The sequence below is a fragment of the Excalfactoria chinensis genome, chromosome 8, assembly GCF_039878825.1.
Source record: "Excalfactoria chinensis isolate bCotChi1 chromosome 8, bCotChi1.hap2, whole genome shotgun sequence".
NCBI classification, from domain to species: domain Eukaryota; kingdom Metazoa; phylum Chordata; class Aves; order Galliformes; family Phasianidae; genus Excalfactoria; species Excalfactoria chinensis.
The window spans coordinates 25,626,918-25,653,212 of NC_092832.1; the positions used below are offsets into that span (position 1 = coordinate 25,626,918).

At 40.0% G+C, this 26,295-nt stretch overlaps 1 protein-coding gene across 6 annotated transcripts in view; it reads left to right on the forward strand.

The window, feature by feature from the left end:
* Positions 1-59: 59 nt before the first annotated feature.
* The window catches only part of PATJ (PATJ crumbs cell polarity complex component), a 136,608-nt gene continuing 110,372 nt past the window's right edge, over positions 60-26,295 (forward strand). For 4 of the 6 annotated variants that reach the window (XM_072343695.1, XM_072343698.1, XM_072343697.1 and 1 more), the window contains exons 1-13: positions 60-186; positions 3,652-3,731; positions 4,798-4,853; positions 4,936-5,102; positions 6,731-6,922; positions 8,276-8,415; positions 10,139-10,337; positions 11,987-12,115; positions 13,639-13,851; positions 15,776-15,878; positions 17,610-17,701; positions 18,915-19,050; positions 25,408-25,484. In XM_072343695.1, coding sequence (XP_072199796.1) covers positions 4,832-4,853; positions 4,936-5,102; positions 6,731-6,922; positions 8,276-8,415; positions 10,139-10,337; positions 11,987-12,115; positions 13,639-13,851; positions 15,776-15,878; positions 17,610-17,701; positions 18,915-19,050; positions 25,408-25,484 — 1,470 coding nt within the window. In that variant the 5' untranslated portion in view covers positions 60-186; positions 3,652-3,731; positions 4,798-4,831. The remainder of the gene's footprint in view (positions 187-3,651; positions 3,732-4,797; positions 4,854-4,935; positions 5,103-6,730; positions 6,923-8,275; positions 8,416-10,138; positions 10,338-11,986; positions 12,116-13,638; positions 13,852-15,775; positions 15,879-17,609; positions 17,702-18,914; positions 19,051-25,407; positions 25,485-26,295) is intronic. The other 2 variants (XM_072343696.1, XM_072343700.1) reach the window with 1 other exon arrangement.

The window sequence follows — 26,295 nt, forward strand, 5'->3', positions numbered from 1 at the left end:
CGGCCGCGGCACTATTAAAGGCGGCTGAGGGCAGCGGGGCCGCTCCCTGCCATCCCATGGCCGCAGCCCGGCCGTGTGCCGCCCCCGCCCGCGGCCCGGCCGTCCCCCGGGAGGCGGCTCTCCCGCCGCGCCGCCCCGGCTTCCTGCGCCGCAGGTGAGGCGCGTTGGCTTCCCGCTTCCGCCCAGGTGAGAGCCGGCGGCCATCTCTCCACTCCGACCGCCTCCTCCTCTTCCTCCTTCTTCTCTCCTCGGCCGCAGGTATCGAGCGGCCGCCGGCCCCGCGCCCACCGCCGCGGTGCGGCCCTTCTCTCAGCAGCGTCCCGAGGGGGCGGCGGGCGGCCCCCCTTCGTCCCGCTGCCCTCCGCCGGCTCGCGGTGCTGCGGGCGGACGGGTGGGCCCGGCCCGGGGCGGCTCCCGCCGGTGTGAGCACGATGGGACGGCCCGGTGCGGGCGTAGTGTGGGGCTGGGGAAGGCAGGCGGAGCTCAGGCTGCCGCCACGAAGCCCCTTTTTGGGCTCCGGCTCCGTCACTCAGTGGGGTGTGGGCAGCTTCCATCGCTTAGGGTGATGGTAGCCTTTAGTTGTACCGAAGCAGGTTCCGGTTGGATGTTAGGAAACATTTCTTCTCCTAAAAAGAGTGGCCAAACATTGGGACGGGCTGCGGCTCTCCGTCCCTGGTGGGGTGTTCCATAGCTGCGGAGATGCGGCACTGAGGGATGTGGGCACAGGGCATGGGGGTGGGCTGGGAGCGGGGACCTTAGAGGTCTTTTCCAGCCTTAGTACGTTTGTGGCACTTTTCATCAGTGCTTTTCAATCCAGCGGTTCTTAACGCTTTTTTAATTAGTACTTATTTAGGGATTGATTCAGAGGAAAATTGTTCTCTGATTTCTTGTCAAGTTTTCAAGGCTTAGAAATGGAGCGTGGCTCCAGGTTTAACAGTTCTCCTCCACAACAGAGTGGTTTATCAGTTGAATGTGCTGTCATCGCCAGAGCTGGAGCACTCAGTGTCCTGTTCCACTCACATTAGCTGCTGTTTAGATCCCAGAAGCAAAATTTTCCCCAAGTTTTGCTAGAACAGGTTTCATAGCATGCTCACTGCTGCACTGAGCGGCCTCAGTGTGAGCTGAGCCTCCTATCAGACATCAGAGGCTCCGTGGCAGTGCTCCCCTCCGGGCTGCAGCCCACAGGAATTCAGGTTCTGCCTGTGGGAAGCTGGCGTGCCTTGGACATGAGTAAGGCTGCTCTCGAGGCTGCTCATCACAGGTACATGGGATTCTTTTGCTTTCCCCGGCCTGCAGTCACTGTGGGTTTCTAACACCGGGACAGTTTCCCCCACAAAGGTGGTTTATTGATATTTGATAAAATATTTAGCTTTGGCCTGTTTTTTCCCTGAAGACACTTGGTGTGTTTTCATTGATGTACTTGCAGCACCATTCACTTGTTTCTTTCTTGCGAGAGCCTGGAGCAGCCCACATACACTGCAGTGATTTTATAAAGACTGTAACAAGACGCAGCACAGCAGTCCGTGGTGGTTTCAATCTGTGAGGTGTGTACATGCTAAGTTTGGTTGGATTTAATTTTTCTGTATGTTTGAAAGTGGGTTGTTTTTCTTTAATCAGTACATACTGCTTGTAAGCTATGTCATTTTTAATACCACAGCTTACAGGTGATGCTACGTTATGAACGTTTTAAGATGAAGTTCACACTAAGAAATGCTGTTTTCTCTTGCTTTTACCTTTGCTTAGACGGAAATTTTCCAAGCTAGATATGTTCCCAGGACTGATGAAGACGACCCATGCACATATCAGTCATTCCTGGTAACAGGGCTAGGAAAAATTACAGCTGCACCAGTGCAGAAAGGTGACTTTGGATCAGGATGTACCCTTGGCTGTTGGCTGCTCAGATGGCCCTGTTAGGAGCCTTTGAAAAATAGCAGCAGTTAGCATTGTGTGGCGAGGACTTGAGGTGTTCAGTGGCCTGGAAGGTTACAGTGATACTGAGTGGGGAGTGCCACAGAGAGGCAGGGTTTCCCCTATGAGCACAGCTCTTGGAAGGATGCAGGTTGCTGGGGGTGAAGCAATTGTAGTTGTTAGGTGAGAGGGGGGACGTGGGCAGAAGCAGCTCTGTTGGCTAAACCATGCCCTCCTTCAGCTCCCAGCAGAGAGCCCCTTGGTTTTGTCTCCCAGCAGCCTTCACAGAGCAAGTGCTTGTCAAGGCCACTGCCAGAGGTGTTGTTCTGAGCCTGGGATGTGCCGGGCTGAGTGCCCCGTGGCAGCTCTGGGGGGTGATGGCAGGAGAAGACTTAAACCTTTCAGCTCTTCTGATGACCTCTGCTGGCACCAGCATGGGGGAATTCCTTTTTCCTTAGTTTGCTTTTGAAGGAGATCCAAGTCTTAGGATTTCATACAAAACCTTATGAAACTTTCCCGCTCCCTATGATGCGTTGAGTTCAGCTCTCAAAAGTGAAGACAGTAAAAACCCAGTTGCATGCTGTGCTGAAGAGTGAGGTTTTTTTTTTCTGGTGTTACAAAACACTAAGCTTTCTGAAACTCATGATTTTCGCAATGATTTTACGATTACGCTGGGAGTTTTGACATGAATTTTGAACTTTGAGGTTTGCAGCTTTGTCTACCAATAAGATAAATAAGTGGCTGTAGAAATCTGGGAATGGGGTTGAGGAAGTTGAATGCAGAGTGGACAAATAGTTTTTTACAGGACAAACCATGGCGTTTTGGGTTACTTCAAAAACTATCATCGAGGAATGGACCTCTTAATTTGTGAATAATCTGTTGGCACCCTGCTCAGGTCGAAGCATCAGTACTTGGAAATTGAATAATGATTATCTGTTTGGGTCCTCAAACACGAGCAGGGCTATAGCGGATGGAGTTGTGTGCTTCTCTGGAGCCCAAACGCCAGCCTTGGGAACTTGTTCTCAGTTACATCAAGTTGTCGTTATTTCCTGCCATACCGCATTTCTTTTCTGGGTTTAATCTTCACCCTGCCACTGGCATTAAGGTATTTCAAGTCACTTTTCCTCATAGGAGTTCTTTTGTATCTCACTGTTCCTGGTTTGCTTTATTGTTTTAGTGCTGATGTGAAAACGGGGAAGTTATATTGATAATGAAGGAGAAAAAACCCTTCATATTCCCGTTTTTTAAGATTCACATGGTATTTTTAGCTAAGGAGGTGAAGTTTGGACTTTACAGTTTAGATGAAGACTCAGAAGTATATAAGGAAATGGTATTTTCATCTGTGCTTCAGAATCAGATCTCAGCACAGAATCAAAGGCCGCTGCTGTGCTATTTAGGAGTGTTTTATTTCAAATAGGAAAGGAAATAAAGCTGCAGAACTCACATAAGTTCAGATGCATTCCTGAAAGTCTTTCAGGAGTTGTGTGCCTCCTCAGCCCCTCCTATGAATTTGATTTGAAATGACCTCCAAAATCTGTTAATAGTCTTGCAAAGGGACTCATTCTGCTTGGCCCTAGGTGGAAACCATGCAAATCCACAGAGTTCTGCAGGAATTCTTGTCGAAGCCAAAATTGCTTACATGCAGCAAAGCGTACCTAAATCTGAAACTGTGGTTTGTGACTTACCGCCTATTTATTTTCTTTCTTTTTCATCTGCTTAATTATATTCTCTTACGTATTTCAGTGTCCTGGAATTCCAGACATTTTTGGCTGGGGCGTGGATAGCATCAGAGGAAGAGCTGAAAGGGTCAGAGGTTCTGCTGGGTGAGCAATAATACACAAACAACCATACTTGCTCTTGGATTGCAAGATTAACAAAGTCAATGTAGAGCTCTTTTTTTCAGTATAGATTTTTTTTTTTTTCCCCAATTAATTCCAAATGTATATTATTCTGAAGTTGCACTGTTACATACAGGGCGTATTCTAAATTATGTAAATTGTGCTATTAAACAGTAGACTTCTTTCAGAAGAGCTTGTACTAAGTGAAAGAAATCTTGTTTCTTGTGTTTTTGGTATAGCTACTTTGATAGGTTTCAGAATGACAGGCTCCACATCAAAACAATAACTTGCAAATGGAAGTCTTCTAGGCCTCAGCCTCAGCTGCAGACCTGTTCTCTTTCACATTGCAGAGAGGGTGGGAAAGGACACTGTTCCTTCAAAGCTTGTCTCATACATAGGAAAGAGAAAGGCAAGCACGTGGAGGAGAAGAACATAATTTTCTCTCACCTATTTGACACCAAAGGTGTCACTAAGATGCTGGACTAGGAATTGGGTTAGCCAATTTGGGACATTGATGCTATGCTGTCTTGTGAGCAGAGGGAACCTCATCATTTTATAGCAGCTTCTTGAGGAATTGTTTTATTTTAAGATTTCACCTGTATTGCCACATGGCAGGGCTGAGCTGTTGTGAGATATACAATTAATTAAAACAAGTGGAAGCACCTGCTAAATAATACAAAGACTTAGGTATTGTGTATTTGAAAAGATCACAGTTCTAATGTTCTCATTCCAAATAATTTGGTTGAACATAGCTGCTTCGATTTCTTTGACTGATTTGTTGTTGTTTTTATTTTATAATGTGTATTATTCCTCATCTTTGGAAGAGTCGTTCATCTTCCTTTTCCAGTGTTATAGCAGCAGCACAAAGAACAAGGAGAAATTTTTGAGTGTGCTGGGCTGCTCTGCAACTGGCTGTACTGAAGAGCTAACTGTGGTGTTCTTTAATGTTATAGTTAACTCAATATTTTACTACTGCATTTATTGACATTCTACTTTAAAGCATTCTACTCAAAGATATCATTTATTTGTTTGTTGTTTTTATCTCATCTAGATTATTCTGAGTAATTCCAAAGATATCCTCCAACATGCCTGAAAACCCTGCTGCAGGTATGTAGTCTGAAAGTGAATACTCTGTTAAGTGGTGAGAAACGATGCTCCATTCCTAACGTATGACTACTTTGTGGTGCAGATAAACAGCAGGTGCTGCAGATCATTGACCGTCTGCAAGCAAAACTGTGTGAGAAAAGAGATGTCCAACATAACGAGAACCTGTCTGTGCTGCGTAACACACTCAGGAGCCCTTTGTTTAACCAGATACTGACCCTCCAGCAATCCATCAAGCAACTGAAAGATCAAGTGAGTGTAGAATTACAATTGTTGGTGTGATTATAACTATACTGAACTTGGAACAACAGTCTGTGTAGGCATGCGCTAATGAGGATAGTCATTAATAAGCTGTAAGTTGGTGCTATTGAATGTTGACCTTTTTCTTGTCAAGCTGGTATCTACTGAGTCACTACTGAAATGAGAAGTGATCTTACAATGCTCTAGTCATGGGGCACCATGCTTTGATAAGGGTGTAGAAGAGACACTGAGAACCATGTCAGTCTGAGAAAAGCATTTGCAAAGGATATCTGCTCTAATACTTTGAGTTCTGAAGACAGTTGGAACTGAGATTCTCTGTTTTTCTCAGAAACCAAGTACCGTTCATCAGCTGACTAACAGCACTTTGTCTCCTTGAAAGACACTATCAGTTAACTGCTGCTGACTTGTACAAGAATGGTTAACATGCTTTGGGAAATAAAATGTAGAAAATCACCCCGAAGATGTGCCAAGCTCTGATGCAGACATATCCAACCTAGCTTTTAAGTCAGTTAAGTATGGCAGTGGAAGTGACTTGCATGGATTGGTTCATAATGCCAATAGATGCTTGGATCTTGTAGACAAAGATGTTGTTGACACCTCCACCATACGGTTTGCCAAGTCAGGCACAGAAGCTTAAAAATCAGGGACTAACTTGGCATACTGTATGCAACACTAATTCCTGTCTTTGCTGTTACTGAACCTGTCCAGCTGCAGATATGGTAGGGTAGGTCCCAGGAGAATGATGCCACCATGCTGTCATTGCTAAATATATTGCCAGTATTGCTGCCTGGATACCATGTAGTGGCTCTGCCATTCATACTTGTCTTCTTCCCCTGTTTGCATTGTTGGAGCATCTGCTCCCATCTTCCAAATCTTGAGTGCACGTCTGCAAGCTGTTAAAAGTGAGCAAAAATCCAAATCTAGGCTCATGCATCATAACTGTGTCATAATGGATTTTATATCCAGAATGTTCAGGCTTAACATGTCTAGAAAGTTGTTTTATTTAATTTTTTCTTAAGCTTGTCCCCTTTGAGAACTTTCATTCAGGAGGGGATTTTTTTCTGCTTTACTTCATTGCACTGGAAGTGTTTCTGCTTTCCTTTGTTATTTAACAGGACTGGAAACTGAACTACCAGTTCTAGCAGTGGTAGCGTTGTTCAGTTGTAGTTAACTTGTGCCCTAGGTGCTCTCTGTATAGACTAGGCATTTGAGTGGTTAAGTGACTCGTAAAATTTTGGATTCTTGTGTGAAAACTGTCTGAATTTGCCTGACAGTTCCACCAGCGTTTGAGTGCCTCTTCAAATACATGGTGCAGAGGGAGAAATGAGGAGGATGGGCACAAACAGTGAAGGAGAATGGTAGAACTGAGAAAACTGTGTGGAGTAGAATCACAGCTGAATCATTCAGGGAACATTCCTTTCTGTAAAACAGTTTAAGGTTGGTGTGCTATCTTGATTATAGCTTACATGTTAACATTACCTAAATTATCCAGGTGAGAGCAGTTGTGAGAATGTGGATGTATAAATGTGATTCTTTGTCAGTCTTCACTCAAAATTATATATGTTGAAATCTGTGTTCATTTTTAATAGTTTTTACTCATCTCTGTTCCTTTTTAACAGCTCAATTACATGCCACCTGACCGGTCAGTAGACTTTGATTTTACTAAGAGAGGACTACTGGTGTTTGCTGACAAATCAGTTACAGCTGGAAATGTGTGTAAACAGAGCACTTTACCAGAACCCAGAGCATCTACCTTCATTCCAAACCCAGGAGTTAATGATTTTAATGCAATCATCCAACAGATGGCAAAGGTGAGGCTCTCAGGTTCAGTCAACCAACCTTTAATGTCAGACTTTTTCTTGCGTGATTTTGGAGTACTTATTCAAGCATACTGTTTGGTTGTATGTCTTGGAGCGTGATGCAACCTAAGCCAGTAACAGAGGTACCAAGGACCCTTGTTTGTTTGTATTTTCCCCCCTGTGAAAGATTATGTCAACAATGGGAGGGATTTTCTTTGCCATTTCTTTTATTTTCCACCAAGCACACCAAGGTAGAAATGAAGCTTTGGTTGCCAGAAGACCTTTTTTTTTTTATTTGATGACACTTAATTGAAAATGGATGTTTTCTGCAGAAACTTGTTTTGATGGAAAGATTTTTTATCAAGTACATTTTGAATTGGAAATGTACCAGCTTTGTTGATATATGAACAGTGCAAATGATTAAAAGAGCTGGCATGTAATATTTTATTTAACTCTTCATTTAATATGTCTCAACTTTGCCAGACAGATGCTGATTTCATTAACATGATGTAGCATGTACCAGATGCTTATGGAAGCTGTACAGGTGCAGACATCTACCCATGTGCAATTGGCATTTATACCATGAGTGCATTGTTCTGTGTTACTTTGAGCCATTAATTTAATTGGTTAGTCGTGCCTTTCTGTATTAAGTAACTGTTGCTAATTGACTACCTTAATGTAGCTGTAATATTTTCAGCATAACTCTTCTTGTTAGCGTGTCATTAACTCATCTGATAAAAGATTTAACAGTAAAGACTGCATGTTATTTTGGATAAAGCAGCTGCGATAGAAATGCTTTCTCTAAGTGACGCTTCCCAGTAAACAACCCCAGAAATTATGTGTTTGAACTGAGAAGCAGGCAGTTGCAATAGCAGAGCTTTTCTCTTGTTTTGGTTTTTATTTGCGTTACATGTGAAGTTTTAGGAATGGGAAGGAAATTAATTTCTTTATTTAAAAGCTGCAATCTTTTGAACGTGTACCTTAAAATCAGCATTAAAAGCTAAGGGAGCCAAAAGACAAGTAATTTAGTTTAACTGCAGCATTTCCAGAAACCCCAAATATATTGCTATAGACAGCACTTTGTTCATAGTTTTCATCCAGTTTGGAATTCATCTCATAATGTGAATGAAGTGTGAAAGCAGCTCTTAAATTCCCTGAGGTTTCAGAATCTCAGAGTGTTCGCATATCCAATACTCTGTTATATTAAAAATAATAAATGGAGGAGCTCTTATAGGAATAACATATTTAGTATTTTGCCTTTGTTTAGTCTTAGGAGAGAAATAATTCTCCTGGTGCATGAATTTTGAACCAGCTCATTCTGTTGCGTTAAAAATTAGTTAATCCATTTTTTTTCTATTTTACCAGGGGAGACAAATAGAATCAATAAGGATTGAAAAGCCTTCTGTCGGAGGTCTTGGATTTAGTGTTGTTACCCTTAAGAATCACAACTCGGGAGAAGTTGGTATCTTTGTCAAAGAAGTTCAGCCAGGAAGTGTGGCTGACAGGTGAGATCTTTATAATTGTAATGGAAAAACTGCAGCAGTTCTGTGAGAAGACAAGGCCTGATTTTTGCCTCGGAGGCTGTCAGGCTAACGTGTTTGTTTGGATTATCTGGTGGGATGCTTTGGAGGTCGTATCTTGCGTTCTGGCTTTTCAGCTAAACAGACTCATGTTTTGAGGATCAGATTTTCAGATGAGTTCCAAATATCCGTGCCGTTCACAAATGGAATTTCCAGAAAACATGACTCACTGAAGAGAACTTTGAGTGCTGATTGAAAAACAAAGGCAGCTCGGAAAACAGTACGAGGAAAATAAAAACTCGTCTCTGGATTTTTATTCATTGTATTACTGAAAGATTTTTTTTTTTCCCCCTTGTTTCTTTATTTATGTGCCTATGACAATGCTCTATTTATAGTTGGGTTTACTGTGTGTTTCCTGTGTAAATTAAGATCCAGTCCTTCCAGCAGATCCCTGCGCAGATGTCATCATAGAATTGAAGCTTCAGGCACTTTTTCCTGTATTATCTGCAAGTTCTCACCCAAAAACAAAAGACAGAGCAATCCTTGAAAAACAAAATGTGATTGTAAAACCACGAGAGTTGGCATGAGACAAATGCAGTGCTTGGAATTATGTTTAAAGAAAATGTGTCTAGATTACAAGTCATTGGTGTCACTTTTTAAATAACACATGTCAGGAAGTGCCAACGCAGGATGACAAAAAGAGTGGGGAGAGGTTGGAATGATAATGGCTATGGGCCCACAGAGAACACACCAGAGAATGCTTACAAGAAAAGCATATTAGGCTCTTTCAAAGTGGAGACAGATGGACTGATCTGGATGTCAAAGGAGGGTGAATATCTCACTTTAGGATTTGATGACCTGCTGCTCACTTTCTTTGATGAGAGTCTAAAATATGGCAAATGTCTGAAGAAAAGCGTTTCAGGAAAACGTCTTAAATGTAGCGTGGTAAAAGTGAACTTTAAAATGCATTAGTTAAGATGTGCAGCTATATTGTTTTGGAGGTTTCAGAAATCTCCCTGCATGTTTGGTTCTGAGTTGAGATCTCCTGGAGTCTTTTTTGGATTCCTACAGAGCTTTGAAGGCAGTGTCTGTCTATGTAACAGTTTTGTCTCGTGCTCGGAATGAATATTTAACAAAGCAGATAAGTGATGGTTTCTCTCTTGCACAAATCTGAACTCATCACTCGGATGAATTAACTGTGAGATTTATGTTATCCTAAGGTATAATATAAATCGAACTGTCTGTTGCCTGACGAAAGTTTCATGCCTGAGTTTTGATGATATAATTTGTGAGTAAAATAGAAATATACAGCTTGACCATCTTTAGGATCAGGTGATGATATAAACTAGCATTGTAGCCCGAGTTTTGGATACTTGGAAATAATGTCATGTGATACTAAAAGTAATGAAGAAGAGTTCCTAGCTTGCTGTGTAATTGCAACTTTTTTTTTGTCCTCTGGTTTAACATCATCAAGAAAGAGTGAGGAGATGTCATTGAATTTTGAATAGTCGAGGGAAAAAAAATGGAATAAACTTGCATACTGTGATAAAGTTAGGACATACTTCGGCTGGGCAGTTCAGTACAATGTGTATTGCGTGTGATTTGTAAGCTGAAGTCAGTCTAATGAGTAGATTTTTTTTTTTAATGTAAACTTTGCTTGGGAAGTCACTATGCTGCATTTTGAGATTGCTTTTAATGTTTTGTTAAGGGATCAAAGACTAAAGGAAAATGACCACATACTGGCCATTAATTGCACCCCATTGGATCAGAACATTTCTCATCAGCACGCTATTGCGCTCCTCCAGCAATCCACAGGATCTTTACATCTGGTTGTTGCTAGGGAGCCGGTTCAAGGGAACAGCAGAACTTCGCCTGTCTCGTTGAGTGATACAAATCCACCTGAGACTGTAAGTTGTTGCAATACAGTCAAAATCAGATTTTGAACTATTCTGGGTACTCTTTTTTTGTAGTTTTAAGTGTTTCTACCATTTAGCTTCACATACAGTGTTTGGGGGTTTTTTTAATCATGTTTTATCGGTGGTTACATTTGATTTAGACTGATCAAGCAATAAGTATAATGCTTCCATTGCAAAGCTGCGTGAAGCTGTTATTAAATAGGTCCTGGGTTTTTATGTGTTAGTAGAAGTTCTAGTAAATCAACCAGTTCCTAGCAGCAGGGTCTGTTCAGCATAGTCTGGATAAAGTGTTTTATAAGTATACCCAGCTGAAAAATACTTGCACTTAGCAATTAAAGATGCTCTGATTATATCTTAAAACACTGTAAACATAACCTATCATGAGCACTGCTTGAAATACCAGAACCAGTGTAAACTTAAATTGCTCAAAACTGAATGCCTTGCCTTTGTGGTTTTTGTTTTTCTTTAATCCGTTAAAGAACCTATCCATTCATTTTTTTTATCTTCTTTTTTAATCTACAGATTTCATTCATTGTGAGCCCTTTTGTTTTCTTTAACAAGGAGTGATTGTCACTCAGATATAATAAGCTAAGGCTGAGCTTGCATCTGTGTTCAAGCCATATGGTCCAGGTGGCTTCATTGAATTTGGTTGAACTGCACACCTAAATCCAGGGTTTGCAATATTGGAATCTTAATTTATTATGCTAGCAGGTTTTGATGAAAATCTGGTTAAGAGCAGTGTTTTTCCTTATTCTCAGTAATTATTTCCCTTATGATTATTACAGAGGTAGTGAAATCTGAAGGTTTTAGTGGATAATCAATATTGTTTATTGCGCTGAAAATTTTAAAGAATTAAACTTTAACTGCTTTTTCATTGAAAGATCTGCACTGAACAGACTAACAAAATAAAATACAAATATATATCTCTACAGGGGGTCTTTAAACTCCCTTTTATGATATTTAACTGGCTTTGGCAAAGATTTTCAGTATGCTAATAAATCCTTTATTCACAGAAGACTTAAATCTGCCTACTTTGCTCCATTTTGGTTTCTATGAGATATTAATCTGACAGAAACATTGCCTGCGTTTGGGTTACTTAACAGCTTTGTTATTTTCAGATTGTCTTGTAGAACATAAGGTCATCGCACAGCGTAGCTTAGAAACATGCTTCCAATTCAGCATGGCAGAATTTATACTGCACTATTAATTCAGCATGTACTGGTGCTGTTTAGAGTGTGTAAGTGACATAACAGATAGAAGAATTTGGGCAACGCTAAGTGAAAACTAGGCCAGTTCAAGCTTCTGGACTGTTTCTCAGTTTGCAATATTCTTGATTTCTGAAAAACTAGTAGGATAGTTTCCATTTTGGCAAGAAAATCTTAGAATTTCTTTTTCTTAGTCAAGCTTTTTCCTAGTATCCTGTTACGAAAGTAAAGGACAAAATGTATGTTCAGTAAGAGATGAGAAACCTCACTGCATATTTATAAGGTAATGTAGTCAACGGAAGAAAATCCAAGAGATCTCCAGTATGTGGCAAAGAGAAAAGAGGTGCTTTGATTCTTGTTGTTCCCGGTACAGGTGAAATTGAGAAGCATTAAAGATGGGCTGAAATTAAAGTCTTCTCTTCTTATTAATTGCAGATTCGTTGGGGCCACGTTGAAAACGTTGAGCTGATTAACGATGGCTCGGGATTAGGCTTTGGAATTGTAGGAGGAAAGCTGAGTGGTGTAGTTGTAAGAACCATTGTTCCTGGAGGATTAGCAGATCGGGTAATTTGTTATATTATGTCACTTCTTATTTGATTGCACAGTATAATTAACTGCTTTTGACAGTCTTAAAATAAACTAGTATACTTAAACAAAAGGAAGCTGATAGCATCAAAGTCTGAATGCCAACATATACTTTATAAATAAATATGTTGGAGATATGATTGAGGAAAAAGTCAGCACCTGATACAAATTAAGTTATTTCTCAGATGTGCTTTGGCTTATACAACATTGTTGAGCATGCAGACAAACTAAAAAGTTGTCTAAGCTTCTCGTAGTTTCAGTACTTCTCATTCTTTCTGCAAGGCTTTCTGAAGTTTCTGCTATCTTTTAAAGTTGTACAGGTTTGATTTGTGACTTGTGATTGCCAGTGTTTAATAATCCAGCACTGAGTGTTGCTACATTTCAGGAGTAAAACACATGCAAGATCTGGATTTTTAATGTGAATTTGGTCATGAAGAGTTGTTGCACTGAGAACTGGAGCCCATGCAGTCAAGACCCAGTAACAGAAAAGAATGTATGTTCTATTAAGTTACTTCCTCTAGTATAGGATGGAAACAAAAACTGGAGATTCAGGGAGCTTTAATGGAAAATGCTGGCTCTTACTTGACTGCTTTCCTCTAAACCTGTCATGTATGTAGGAGTATTTTTTAATTATTGTGTAACACCTGTTTTGCTGTAAGGAATAAAGCGTCTTGGCCACAAATGAAGCATGTAAGTTAAGAACTCACCACATCATTCTCAGCTGAATGAGGCGTCATTAAGAACATGTGAAATAATGAGTGCATGTATATGTTAAAATTGGATGGATTTGTAAATGAGTTTGAGTTAGTCCTGGAAATAACTCCACTATGATTGCTGTATAAATCAGTGCACCTAAGCTGGTAGGGCTGTGCTGATCAATACCAGCTGAGCATTTGGTGCTATGAATGCTTGCTTATACTAGGAGTGATGATGTAGGCCATGAATTATAATTGTCATGTAAAAAATGGTTTGTGTGTGTGCAGAGCCCTGTTACCTTCAATGGAGTTGCTTGCTCGAGTTGGAGCTAGCAGTGTGAAAAAAGAATTGCCAAGTTAATATAGAAGTGTTATTAGCAACTTTAAAGTCTAACCCCTGTTCTGTGCAGTTTATTCCAGGAAACTGCAGTACATAACAGCTTGTAAGATTATATATTTTGGGGTTGGAACTGTATGGTCTTTGAGCTCCCTTTCAATCCAAGCCATTTTATAATTCTAAAATGTCGTTACCCTTTTTTTCCTAAATAAGAAAAGTAACCATTTCCTTAGGAACAGTGGTATTAAATGCGTATATCTTAGTTTTGAAAAGGCTGATTTACCACGGTTTACTGTTGTGGGGAAAAACAGCCCTTAATATTTTGAAAACATCCTTGAATTACTTTACATGTTGCACTGATGGTCAGTTTTATTGTATTCTCTTACATGGGCTGTCATGAAAATTCCCGTAGGGGCTTTCAGTTTTTACATCCTGAAAAAGTTTTTTTGCAATGTTATTTCTCTTTGAAGGATGGGAGGCTCCAGACTGGAGATCACATCTTACAGATCGGAGGGACCAACGTGCAGGGAATGACCAGCGAACAAGTTGCCCAAGTGCTGAGAAACTGTGGGAATTCTGTTAGGATGATAGTAGCGAGAGACCCCAAGTGTGAAATTACAGAGAGCCCACCAGCCCCTGTGAGCTGGCCAGTCAGTGCGCTGCCTTCGTTTCAAAATGGAAACGTAAGTAGCTGATGTCTGCTTATGATGTTTCTAAGTGTGTTTGTGGCTTGGGACCAGAAAGGAGGGAACACAGAACATTTTTGATGCCTAAAACACACTTCTCCTGGGTTTCCAGTTATTGTATTTATAAATTTAAGTGATCGTTACTCTAGCTCCATCTTCTGTAATTTTCCCCTTTTTTATGTTATTAATGCCCCCTAATCTTGGGATCAAAATGACCGGCTGTATGGAATTTATTTCAGAGTGGCTGACTTAATTATCAAGACCGTAAATATTATCGATAAATGGTGCTTCTAGTTCTCCTTTCTCATGAATTACATTTTTGCTAATCAATCATTTGTAAAGGGAATTTAAAACCTCAGTGTGAATTTCCCTAGTCTGAAAGCCAGAGTGCCATGGCCAAACCAGAATTATTCAGCACTATCATCTTTTTATGAAACATAAGTGTGATGTTTTCATAGTCTACGCTACTGTCTGTGATAGGAAATATATCTAAAATTTTTGAAACTTGTTTTAGCAAATCTTAACATGGTCATATCAAAGTCTCTTGTTTTTGAAGTCATTCTTTTCAGTTTTGAGTAATTAAAATCAACAAATGCTACACTAAGTGTACAGTAGGTCTTGAAACATAAACAAAGCTGTGCTTGTGCACCATCTGCTACTCCTGTGCTGCTTAGATTTAGGTGTAGAATCTCAGTAGCCTTTTCTCCCTTATCTGGTTTTCTGAATGTAAGGGAAGTGAGTGAATTTTTTTAAAGCACCATCTTTAAAGGTAAGACCAGCAGTCATGTTGTTAGAGATTCACCTTCTTGCTTACTGGGCAGTCGCTGCAAAGGCAGACATCAGCTTTGGGGAGAAGTGCGTAACTTGCATCTCTTTGGTAGGCTGCTGTGGCTGCAGCTGTCAGTAAAGTCTTTGAGTCCCCTCAATCTCCTTTTGTTGGAAGCGTAGTAGGAATCTGGAGTGGCAGTGATGAAATGGATAGTCTACATACCTTGAGACTGGAGTCTTAAATGTGGGCCTCTCTCATCAAATACTCCATTCTTAAGAAAGTAATGACAAGAATTCATAATCAGAGGAGCTGTGAAGCACTTACTTTCTAGCTGTATCGTATTTTTCTGAGGCCTGTGCTATGTAAAAACACGGCCCAAGTTTTGTTTCCAGTACAAATAGTATTTTTGTGTTCCTTGCCACAAAGAACGGCCCTTATGTCACTGGTTGATTGTTACCATTGCCAACGATGCAGCCTTTCTAAAGATTGACTTTGCTATGGTTTTGTGGTTTGGAGTGTAGCATAAAAACAAGGAAAAAGCTCAGGCCGCATGTAGTTGCATATAAGTAGGCAACTGCTTCTGTAGTAGAAGTGTGTCTACCATGTTTATGTGCGATTTCCTTTGTTTCAGGTCATCAAACCTATCTCTGCTTTGAAATCCCTTTTCTGTTGTCCCTCACTTAGCATCAATGTTTTCTGACAGGAATGTGTCATGTGATAAGGCTGCGTATTTATACCAGTTTTCTGACTTCTTAACTGTCCAGCAGTAACAGCTTGCTTCTTATCGGGAAAGGTGGAGGTGTTTAAGGTTTCTGTTGTCTTTTGGGGTTCATTGGCAAGTGTGTTACTACCAAATGCCAGTGGAATCTTTAAGCAGTCTAATGACAACTTTTGTTTTCAATGAAATATGAATATTATGTGTCTGTCAGGTATGTGGAGAAATAGTAGCAAAGGATTTTGAAAGCAATTAATGACTTTGGGTGACACCCTGCTTTCAGAAAATCCTGGACATATTGCCTTTGCAAGTATAATACCCCCTAAAATAGGAAAATCAATATCGCTGCTCGCTTATGAAGATCTTAACCTGCCATATACTAATGGTACTGAGAAATTGACTTTTTTTTTTTTAACTGTCTTGTATTTTATTTATAGAATAATACCGTTCTTTTTGAGACCCATGATGTTGAACTTATAAAAAAGAATGGGCAAAGCCTGGGGATAACAATTGTTGGATATGCTGGTGCATGCGATGTAGGTGAGTTCTATGGGATTTAGTCAAGTCCTGGACAGGAGCTTTTTCCAATGCTCTTTATTCACTGCACATCAAATGGAGGGCACTTCTTTGAAACAGTATAACCTACAAAATCTATGAAGATGATGTTTAAAGAACTTGCTACAAAGTGAAAGTGAGCCATAGATGTATTTTTTTTCAGAGTTGTAGTTATTTTATTAAATGGTTCTCACTTGACTGCTGGGCTGTGAATTTTACACCTTTGTGTTGTTACTGTGCAAGATATTAAACTGTAACAGATAGTTCCTGCCTATGCAGGCTCTAACACAGGTTCCTGCCAACACTGTTCCTTACTTTGCCTTGTGGTACCTGCCACATTTCAGATGGGACATTTTAAGAAGAGTTTAAAAAGCAGAGTATTGCATGTCCCCAGTTTGCATCTGTTTTTGAATGACATCTTCAGGAGGTCCAAAGTAGCTCAACGTGCATTTCAGTTTATTTAATGAATTGTAGAATAGAATTGTTTTAGAATAGAAGTGATCAATCTGATTAAATAGTCCATTTCTCTGCTGGTCAGGAGATAGAGATTCTTAAATGAGTGTGATGTGTATGCCACTATCACAAGGTGATTTATGACTCCTTGGTGGATGAGTGTTTCTCTATTTAAACTTAGGGAGCAGCTAAAAATAACTGTGCTAGGATATTTTTTGTATGACCTCCTCTAAGACCAGTTGATAGCTCTAATTTAAACTGTTGGTTTCAAAAACGGCAGGATCTTCTCATAGCACTTGATAAAGTATGCTGGGAATGTGACGCAACTAGGACTGCATTACTGCTCTCTCAATTGCCAGGTCATACTGTGGGCTTGCTGTCGAGGAATCTCAGGCCAGTGTGGTGGGTGCTGAGAACTGGGTCAGGGAGGCTAAGAGGAAAGGTGGATTTGGAGTACCAGCAGGGGAGACGGCTGAGCATGGACAGGTCGTGTTTGGCAGGTGTTAGAGGAAGATTAGTGTTGATAAAAAGATGGATGAAGCACCAATATGATTGAAGATGGCCATTTTTTTTATGTATATGGGGGCTGTAGGAAGGTGTTAGAAGGGAGAAGCTACTATTTTAACTGATGATTACACTGTTGTGGTTCTGTTAGTTGTGTTAGTTGTTGGTTTGTTTGTGGGTTTTGTATTTCTTTTTTACTTTCCTTCATCTAATTAGAAGTTAAAATTAATAATCAAACTTCAAACATGACAAAGGACAGCTTTTCTGATTACCACGTTTCTCTCTCTTTTTGTTTGTTGTTTGTTTTTTTTTTTTAATCCTTTTTCATTAAGATTTAAAGGACTAAATTCTTCAGCTAGAAGGGGATGATTGAAGTCTTGATCAAAGTACTTAAGCACATACTTTACTTTTAGCTTGGGTAGTCCAGTTGAAATCAAATGCGGCATGGATTTAAGTGATTGTGGTTTAAGGCCCATGAAATGAATGAATCCATGGAGGAAGTGGCCTTCTTTGAGCCACTTCTAAGAAAAACTCTTGGAGTCAGCATATCGGTTGTGTACTGCTTGTGCCACTGCTCGTTATTTCGTCCTCAGTTAGCCCGTGTCAAGCTGTGTAAAGTGGTGATGTGCAAGTGTTGGTTGTTTGCAGAATTGTAACTGTGAGGATAACTGTGTGAGCAATGCTGCAAATAAAAAAGCTTAATAAGAAAATAAAGTAGCTTATAATGACTTATTTCCCTTCCTCCTTTCCCACTACCAGCAGAATCTTCAGGGATTTTTGTGAAAAACATCATACCTGGTAGCGCTGCTGACCACAATGGCCAAATTCATGTTCATGACAAAATTGTCGCTGTAAGTAAAATATTCTGCTCATGTATTGTAAACTGATGGCTCGTTACGTGTCTCAGCATTGAAAGAACAGCTTTCTAAAGACTTTATAGAATTAATTAAACCTTCTTTGCTTTGTAAAGTAAGAATTTGTTTAGGTAGAACAAATGAAACATCTTCAGATGTTCTGTTTGAATTTTTACAGCACTGAGCTTTGGCTTTTTGTGTTTAAAATATTTTTCGTTGTTGTTCAAATAAGTATTAAATGGTAGTTAACTATCAAAGAGGCAGGCATTTGGATTAAAATGTTTGAGTGGAGAATCTTGGCTTTTGGCCTAAAGTAAAGATGAGAAGCATTAGCTTCTATTGAATTCAACGGGATTTGAGGGTAGTTAAGATTTTGCAAGATGTGGCACACTTTATGATCTTAATTAGTGTGTAGAATGCTGTGGATACAATCAAAATATTAATAGTTGCAATTTATATTTAAAAGCCCGGGTTTTATTTGTAGAAAACTTAAAACCTTTGAATAGGACTGATTTGAATAATGGCCAATTTTGCATTCACAGTACAAGCAGGAATGGATTGCACGATCTTTTTATTTTCAGGAATAATATTTATGGAGATATGATTTAAGAATACTTATTAAAGTTGGGTGCTGTACCAGGCCCTTCCCGGGTCAGCTTTTCCTTTATGAGAGTGAAATTTGATATCAGTTTCGGCTTTTATCTGCTGTTTGCAGGTGAAGCCCCTATTGATGTGTGATCTAACAATGGGAGTATACAGTATTTTTGCTGTAAATGAAAACATATGAATTCATTTATGAATTAAGCTGTTCAAAGTTGGTTATACCGTTATGCATATAGGGCTTTGTGCAGTATGTTAGCAGTGATTATTGACTGACAAGATGTCTAGGTTGACTACTCTTGCTTCATCCATGATGCTTTTCAAATTGTTCTTTACAAATTAAATATACATATATATCATAGGGGAGAAATCAGTGCACACTTAGAATAATAATTTCCTGTTTTATTGTTGGCCTGTGAGTACAGGAGAAATTACTGCTGTGTTTCCTTTTAAAATGCATTTTGAAAGTTATGTCTGATCAGTGAAATGTAACTGATTTCGTGAGGTTGTTTTCTTGGGTGAACTGCCTGTAACAGCTGCACAAGATAATGTGGACATCCCTTGAAATGTATGGAATGTAATGTGACTGCTGCTATGTGATGTGATTCAGGTTGATGGAGTTAACATACAGGATTTTACCAACCAAGAAGTGGTAGAGGTGCTGCGTAACACCGGGCAGGTTGTACGCCTCACCTTACTCAGGAGGAAACCTTCTACTGTTTCTTCTGAAAGATGCTCAGAGAAAGGTAAGACTTCTATTTTTATTTTTTTTCCCCCTCCCTTTTCAGTCATTGGTGTTTTTATTATTATTCCTTGCTGAATTTACAGTGATGTAATTTAACAGTTAGGACTAGGTCTCACGTGATCCTAGATTTTATAAGGGCACGCTGTAGAAGGTAAGAATACTTCAGGAAAATTGAGTGACAAACCCCCATGTAGCCAAAACACAAACAAAAATAGAAGTTAATGAAGTGTTACTGCTTCATGTATTTTACAGGATATGTCTGATTTATTTATTCACATCTATTTTCACAGTGCAACCAAGTGTTCCAGCTTTAGCATCTTTAGAGGCTGAAACTAGTGTGGACAGTAGGAATGAGGGAAACCAAAAACAGAAGGATAGTTTCCAAAATGAAAAGAAGCAGATTCTACATAAATCAGGTGGATAGAATGCCTTGTACTCTTTCTTCCAAGTCTTTGGAAAAGCCTTTAACCTAGTTTCAGTACTCATTAGCTGCAACTGCCTATGTGGTCCTTAGCCTTAGTTCTGTAATACCTTTTGTTCAAGTCCTATTTCAAGTAAAGTGTTACCTGTTAGATCTATCAATTCCTTCACCCAACCTCATCCCCCAGAACTAAACCTGTCCACAGATTTGTTGGTGTATTGGTAGACAATATACATTAATGTTACAGCCCTTTCAGGACTATGGGATGAATCTCACTGGCTCTGTACAGCTGCATTGCTCCAGCACACCAGTTCTTCTTTCTGTCCCTGGTCTTTCTCAGACGATGTGAGGTGTTCTTCCTGCAGTCTTCTGATAGAATTTTTTCACCCTCCTCTGCTGTCAGGACCTTGAACTAAATCACTAAGTGAACAGCATGGAGATGGAGCATTCTTCCTCCTGCCAGAAGTCAGTCAGCTTCCACCCTCTTTGGGAGTTCAACTTTGCTTGGTTATCTAATCTTTCCTCAGTCATATCTTCCTTCTTGCGCTCATAGGTCTTAAGCTCCCACCTCTGCAGAGGATTTTCCTAAATACCTGTTTGTCCCTGATGCCCGCTTGGTCTGTTTTCTGGCCCTGCAGAACCTTGATCAGAACTCACCTCCTGAGCTCCTTAACCTGGTCTCTGGCAGCCTGTGACATGGGCTGCAGCAGCTTGTCAGGTATTTGTAACCGAGCAGAGCTTGCTAAAGTACCAGAGGTGGCTGCTGCAGCGGAGATGGGGATTCATGTCTTGTGACACCTTCATTTGTGGGTCATTTTCATGAGTACCTTTTGTCTCACCTGTGTACCAACTGCCGTGTAACTGCCTCCCTCCTGCTTGTTTGCCCTGTTTATTGTGCTCCTGATCACTGATATTTCCTGGAGTGCCAGAGAAGCAAGAAGCCCGGCATAAGTTACATCGACCTCCTGTGAGATTCCTGGCTTGGCAGTGAGCCTCTCATTGCTGTCTGCTAGTTCCTAGACCTGACTCATTTATCTTACAGTAGTAATATCTTTGAGTAGTGCTTCCTCCCATACTACTGCTGGAAACTAGAGTTGAGGCTTGCTTGTCCTGGGGATAGTGGACGGACTGGGAAGTTGCAGTCCTTGTACCTGTGCAGCTAGATGAGAATCTGGCAAATGCATTATAAAACCTGGTAACTGGAGTTGGAAGCTGGGTAGGAGTTGAAATTAGACATGCGCTTGTGCTGGTAAAGTCAGTTGGGCATAGAGACAGATCAGAAAGGCATGGATTTCTTTGGGTTTGGCCTTTCCAGAAGGTACACTTCAGTTCTCTGCTGATTTCTGGCCTCATCTACAGGAACTTCTGGGTGAATTTCTACAGATTGTGTTGAAGTCAGCATAAATTATCCTTATGCCTTGTAGTTTCTTAAATATGTAGATGCAATAGAGGAGTCTAAATTATGACTGTCAATGAATAACAATTTTGCTATGACTGTGGAAGATCTGTCAGTATTAAAGACAACCTGGAAATGAGAGAAATGTTAGCGGTTCCTATGCTCCATTCTGTTTTACTTTTCTTTCCAAGCCTTATAACCAGACATCCTTTGTTGTGACTTTTGCATGTTCCCAGAAATAGGAAGCCAAAACAGAGGAGGTGATTGAGTAGCTATGGTTTAAGGTTATCAAATCATTGTTTTAACTGTATGAGTGAAAAGTGTATATTGATCTGTATTTACACTGGCAGAAGAATTTAAGGGCTTGGCAGTAAGTTGTATGTAGGAGCAGCAGGACATTTTTAGGTGCAGAGGAGCCAGGAGTACTTAGGCTTGTTGTGCCAGAGGCTGGAAGAATAACATGCTGTCCTGTGTCAATTACCTATTCCTTTTTTTGCTCTAAATCCTGTTGAATTTTCTGTGCATAAGGTCTTCTCTGCTGCTGCTGAAGCGAACGATATCTCTGTAGTCAATTTCTGATTGCTTGTGATTGGGTTATCTTGTGTCACAGGTGGCTGATGTCTACCCTGATGCAAAAAGAATTTTCTGAGGAAATTTGTTACCCAGTAGTTAGCACTGTGCATGCACAGTACATCAATGCCAGAACCAGTTTGTGTGGGGAACTAAAATGGCTTTTACCTGGCTTGAAAAGTTAACAAACTTCATCTCAAGATGTGTTATCTACACCTGTCTAGGGATCTGTGTTCTGCTATAAGAGGTAGCTTGGATCAAACTGTTTTATTGAGCTCTTTTCACAGCATACTCAATTTCTTTTGTATGGATCCATTGCCTCTCCATTGCCTCTCCAAAGCCCCTAGTTTCCATAGGTGTTTCTAACCAAATTTTATGCATGTGAGTGCCTCCCCCTCATTTCCATGCCAATCTCATTATGCCTTTCTTGGAGCACTGTGGTGCAGATGTACCTGACTCTGAAGAACCTTGATGCCTGGGATTCATAGCTCCTCACTAGACCCTTGCTGTTTGCTAGCAGAGACACTATGGTGCATCATGGAGCAAGTATATATGGAAGAATGGAAAAAACCCATAGCATATAAGTTTCCCTCACCCTGGATAATGTAGATTGATGTGTTTGTTTGCACAGTGTGTCTTGAGATATCAGAATTTAATCGGTGCTGGTATTCTTGTCAGCAGTTGGATGTTGCCCCTTGGTGTCATCTGGTTATGCTGGTCCTCGTTGGACCTACAGGAAAATGAAAGGGACGTGGTTTTAAAATGGAGTATGGAATTGGTGGCCTTTAATAAGCAAACATCATTACTTGATTAAACTGATTTTTCACAGGGAAAAACCAATTTATCTTAGAGGGTTCCGCGAAACCTTTTTGCTATAAAATGTGTGTATCTTTGTTAAAAAGTTGAAATACTTAATTGCAAATTCTATTCGTGCTGAAACACGATGTCTAAGGTTTCACCTCGGAGTAGTCGCCAAATTCCAAAGATAGGTGCTTATTTTGGACATGGTGATGGGCACTTCATTATAATGGTGCTAAAGCAAATACTGCTAATTTAAGGCTCTGACTGTTCTCTGGAAATGCTTTTAAAAGTTTAATGTAAAAAGTATGTTTTATAAATTATGCATTGCTTCCTTTTAAGCCCAGTTGTGTGAAATTCTTATTAAATTGTGTTTCCTGGAGAGGTATTAAATAGTAATTCTGACCAGTCTAAAATGTGCTTAAACAGTGCTATTACAAATGCAACACGGTTTAGGATGCAGTGTGCACGAGGCCTGAAACTTTCTGCTAGCACACTAAAGGCGCTTAACAGCTGCATCTGAAAGGCTGCAAGCTGGGTAGAACTGCTTTCTTTTGCCTTGCAGCAGCACTCAGGATCTGAAGAGGTAATGATAGTACCAGGAGTTTAAAGAGGGCTGGAGAAAAACATCCAACAGTAGGGAAGATAGAGCGTGTTAGTGAAATATACTAGAGCACAAGACGTGTCCTTGGGTAGTGAGTTCATGAAATCCAGAGGAGATTACAAGAAGAAAAGATTCCAGTTCAGAAAAAAGTACCAAAAGAAGTAGGATTTTTACAGTATGTGTGTGTTGGTTTGTTGTTTTTTTTTTTAATTAGTGCTGCCTAGCGAGAAAGGAAAAACTGTATGGGAGTGCAGGTAGAAGGACAGGGCTGTAATTATGTTGAAAGTTATTGCTAATAGAAACTGTCCCTGGGAAGCGTTTTCATTTCTGAAGCACATTCCAGAAGATGTAGTACACATCTCAGATCAGGAGAAGTCCAGCTTGATGAGAAACTAAAAAGAAGCCTTCTATTAACTATCATGTGGAAAAAGCTGTCTGGGGGGGAAAGGAGCTTTTAGGTGAATTGAGTGATACCAATGAAATTAAATGTATCTAATCCAAATCTGTTCGTCCTGCGTTTCCAAAGTTCTGTTACACACAGAGACTTCAAAACACTTTTGAAATAAAGAAAGGGGAAAACTTCATATAGAGATGTGCATCAGCACTTGCTCTGAACAACCTGTAGATTTTTGGTAATGTGTTTAGGAAGTGACAAAGAAGTCTGGTTTTGGCCAGTTTGAATGCAGCTGACAGTTGCAGAACTGAACTTTGAACCTGGCCCTAAGATTTATTGCTCCTGGTGAGCCTTAAAATCCATATCTGACTGCACAGGTTTTGCAGGTTCTGAAGTCATGTGGCTCAAGCTTGGAAATAGTCAGAAAAGAAACTGAAGAATTTTTGTTCCTAAATATTTATGCGAATAGGAGGAGTTGGAGGATGCACTGATGTTCTGCTTTTGCAACAGTTGGGAAGTAAATGATGATGATCAGTCTGTGCTCGATAACCCAGCTCATGAAGGAGACTTCTTCCTAGAAACTTCAATTAAATTCAAATGGAAGAAAAAGTCTCCAGGTGTGTTCCTGAACTGCAGTATAAATTGTCTTCTCTTTTCTAAAGAAGATAATTTATTTCAAAGAGAGCTGTATTCTGTATCTAAATACACAAGGGAAAGAAACAAAAACCAACACCCATATTTTCATGATTGGTGGAGATGCTTTTAGTGACAGAAAACAGCCATCTGAATTGCTGGAATCCTTGAATATCTAAGTCAACTCGAGACTGTTGCTTAAAGGCACACTGGATGTTCCCAAGTGAAATCTCAGTTCCTAGGCTGTAAGCAGTGCAATTTCTTAGTGCAGATCAGACAGAATTTGCCTATCTGACATGACAGAAAGTGATGGAGGAAATACAGTTATGTTGTATAAGTTAACTTTATATCTTTATTTTTAATGAGTGGGAAACTTCAGAGTTCAAAGATGATGTGAGCTTTGCAACAGAATCCTCATTACATGTTGTATCTTTGCAATCTATGAAGGTGTTGAAAGTAAAGGCAGCTAGGCATCCCATGTGTTTTTGCTTTTCCTGGTAGGTTGGTTCTGAGCTTCTCGGTGTCTTCAAAATCTACCCCTTTCCCCTCACCCCAGATATTTTGCTTTGCACATTTGTGTGCAAAATGTGAAGTTGTGATTTACATTCTAAGTTTCAGTGTGACACATGGGCAGTACTAAGCGGTCTGTGCCTTGTCTAGACATCTGACAAACTATTACAGTCATTCAGGGGGGAAAAAAAACAGTTTTCAGTAATTCAGACTCCAGTTGCTGCTGTTGTAGCTGCTAGATGGAATTTGCTTTAGAGTTTGATTCCTACCAGTTAAACGTTGCTTCAGCTTGGAACTTTATATGTGTGCTGAGCTTCTGGAGGAGGTCAAATGCAGGGCAGCCAGTCATTTTATGCTGTCTAGCTCTGTCAAATTGTCTTACATGACTGTAATACTGCCTTGGTTGCATAAGTAAGAAAGCTGAAAAGATATAAATGTCAAGATAGGCAAGTTCCCACGGAAGACTGGTTTAGAACTGGAGCTTATATTAAAGCTTGTGTTACTTACCGGCCTAATTAAACTGGACAAGCCTTTGTACCTGCCAAACATATAAATAAAGCGTATAACTGCACTGTGCTTACACAGCTCCACAATAACAGCAGTATCTTGTCAGGTGTTTTACTTCTTAAGGGGGTTCATTTTGGTGGGTGATAATGGTCCCTTGGAGTGGTGTGCATTTTTACAGCAACAAATTATGAAGTCATGCGAGATTTATTTTGCAGCCTGAAAGAATGATTTATCTACAGTAGTATATGGTACAGAACTCACATCTCGTCAATGCAAGCATCACCTCTTCTGCCATTCAGCTGAATAAATCACACTTTAGCACTAGCTGACATTTTGCATTGTTTTCCTTAGAAAGTCATTTTTGATTTGCACTGTTTGATAGCCTCAGCTTAATGCAATTTCTTTTTGTGTGTGTGCGATTATTTCCTATAATCTTTTATTTACACTGAATTTTTATGGGGGTGTTTAGGAGCAAATGTACTTCTGAATGCAAAATGTAAATGTAATCCTCCCCTTCATATTTAGGAAGAGCTCCATTCCCTCCAGCATATGATCTGAAGTCCAAGTGGGAAAACCTGCTGGGCCCTGAATATGAAGTTATGGTATGTTACCTTTCAATAAACTACATTCATGTATGTTATTTTTTTAAATTGCAGCTCTGTGAGCTCATTACAGGCTGTTTGTAGAACAGTTCAGCATTTGGAACAGATCAGTAACGTCAGGCTTTGTTTCCATTAGCATCAGGGCTGAAATACAGAAATGGCATAGCCGATACTTCTTTTAAATTCTGTTTATATAAATACTATTGTTAAATTGTTACACGGATACTAGACAGGAATGGGGATTTAAGAAAATTGGCTGTCTTTTTAAATCTACATCACAGCAACCGCTTAAAATACGTGATATCCTTATGATTTTATTTAGAATCTGTGTAGTTTATTGCACGCTGAAAAAAAAGAAATAAAGCCACGTTTCAAGGCAGAATTGTGATGTTTCACAAAGAATCTTAGGATTTGGTTAGAAAGATGGAAGAATGATTTTCAAACATACTGGAAAAACAGGAAGTAATTCAAGGTAATGTAACTTTATGGTGCCGGTGCCTATTAGATATTTCTTCACCTTGTGTTAAATAACTGCCAGGCAGGTGATTGTTGTGATCAATTGTCATAATGACTTGACTGAAGTGGTAATTCACTATTGCTCCTCAGTGCTGTGTTAGCCGGTGAGTGCAGATTAAAAGAAATTCCAGCCAACCTTCCTTCTGAAGCCTTAAAAAATTCTCTGCGCCACCAACGAAATGCCCTGTTTGTCTTTGCAATGCTTGTCCAGTTGATTTAGAGACACTTATTTTTACTACTTGGAGTAGCCATCATTCCAATCGCTCGCTGGAAGATTTAAAGTAGCTTTAAGAAT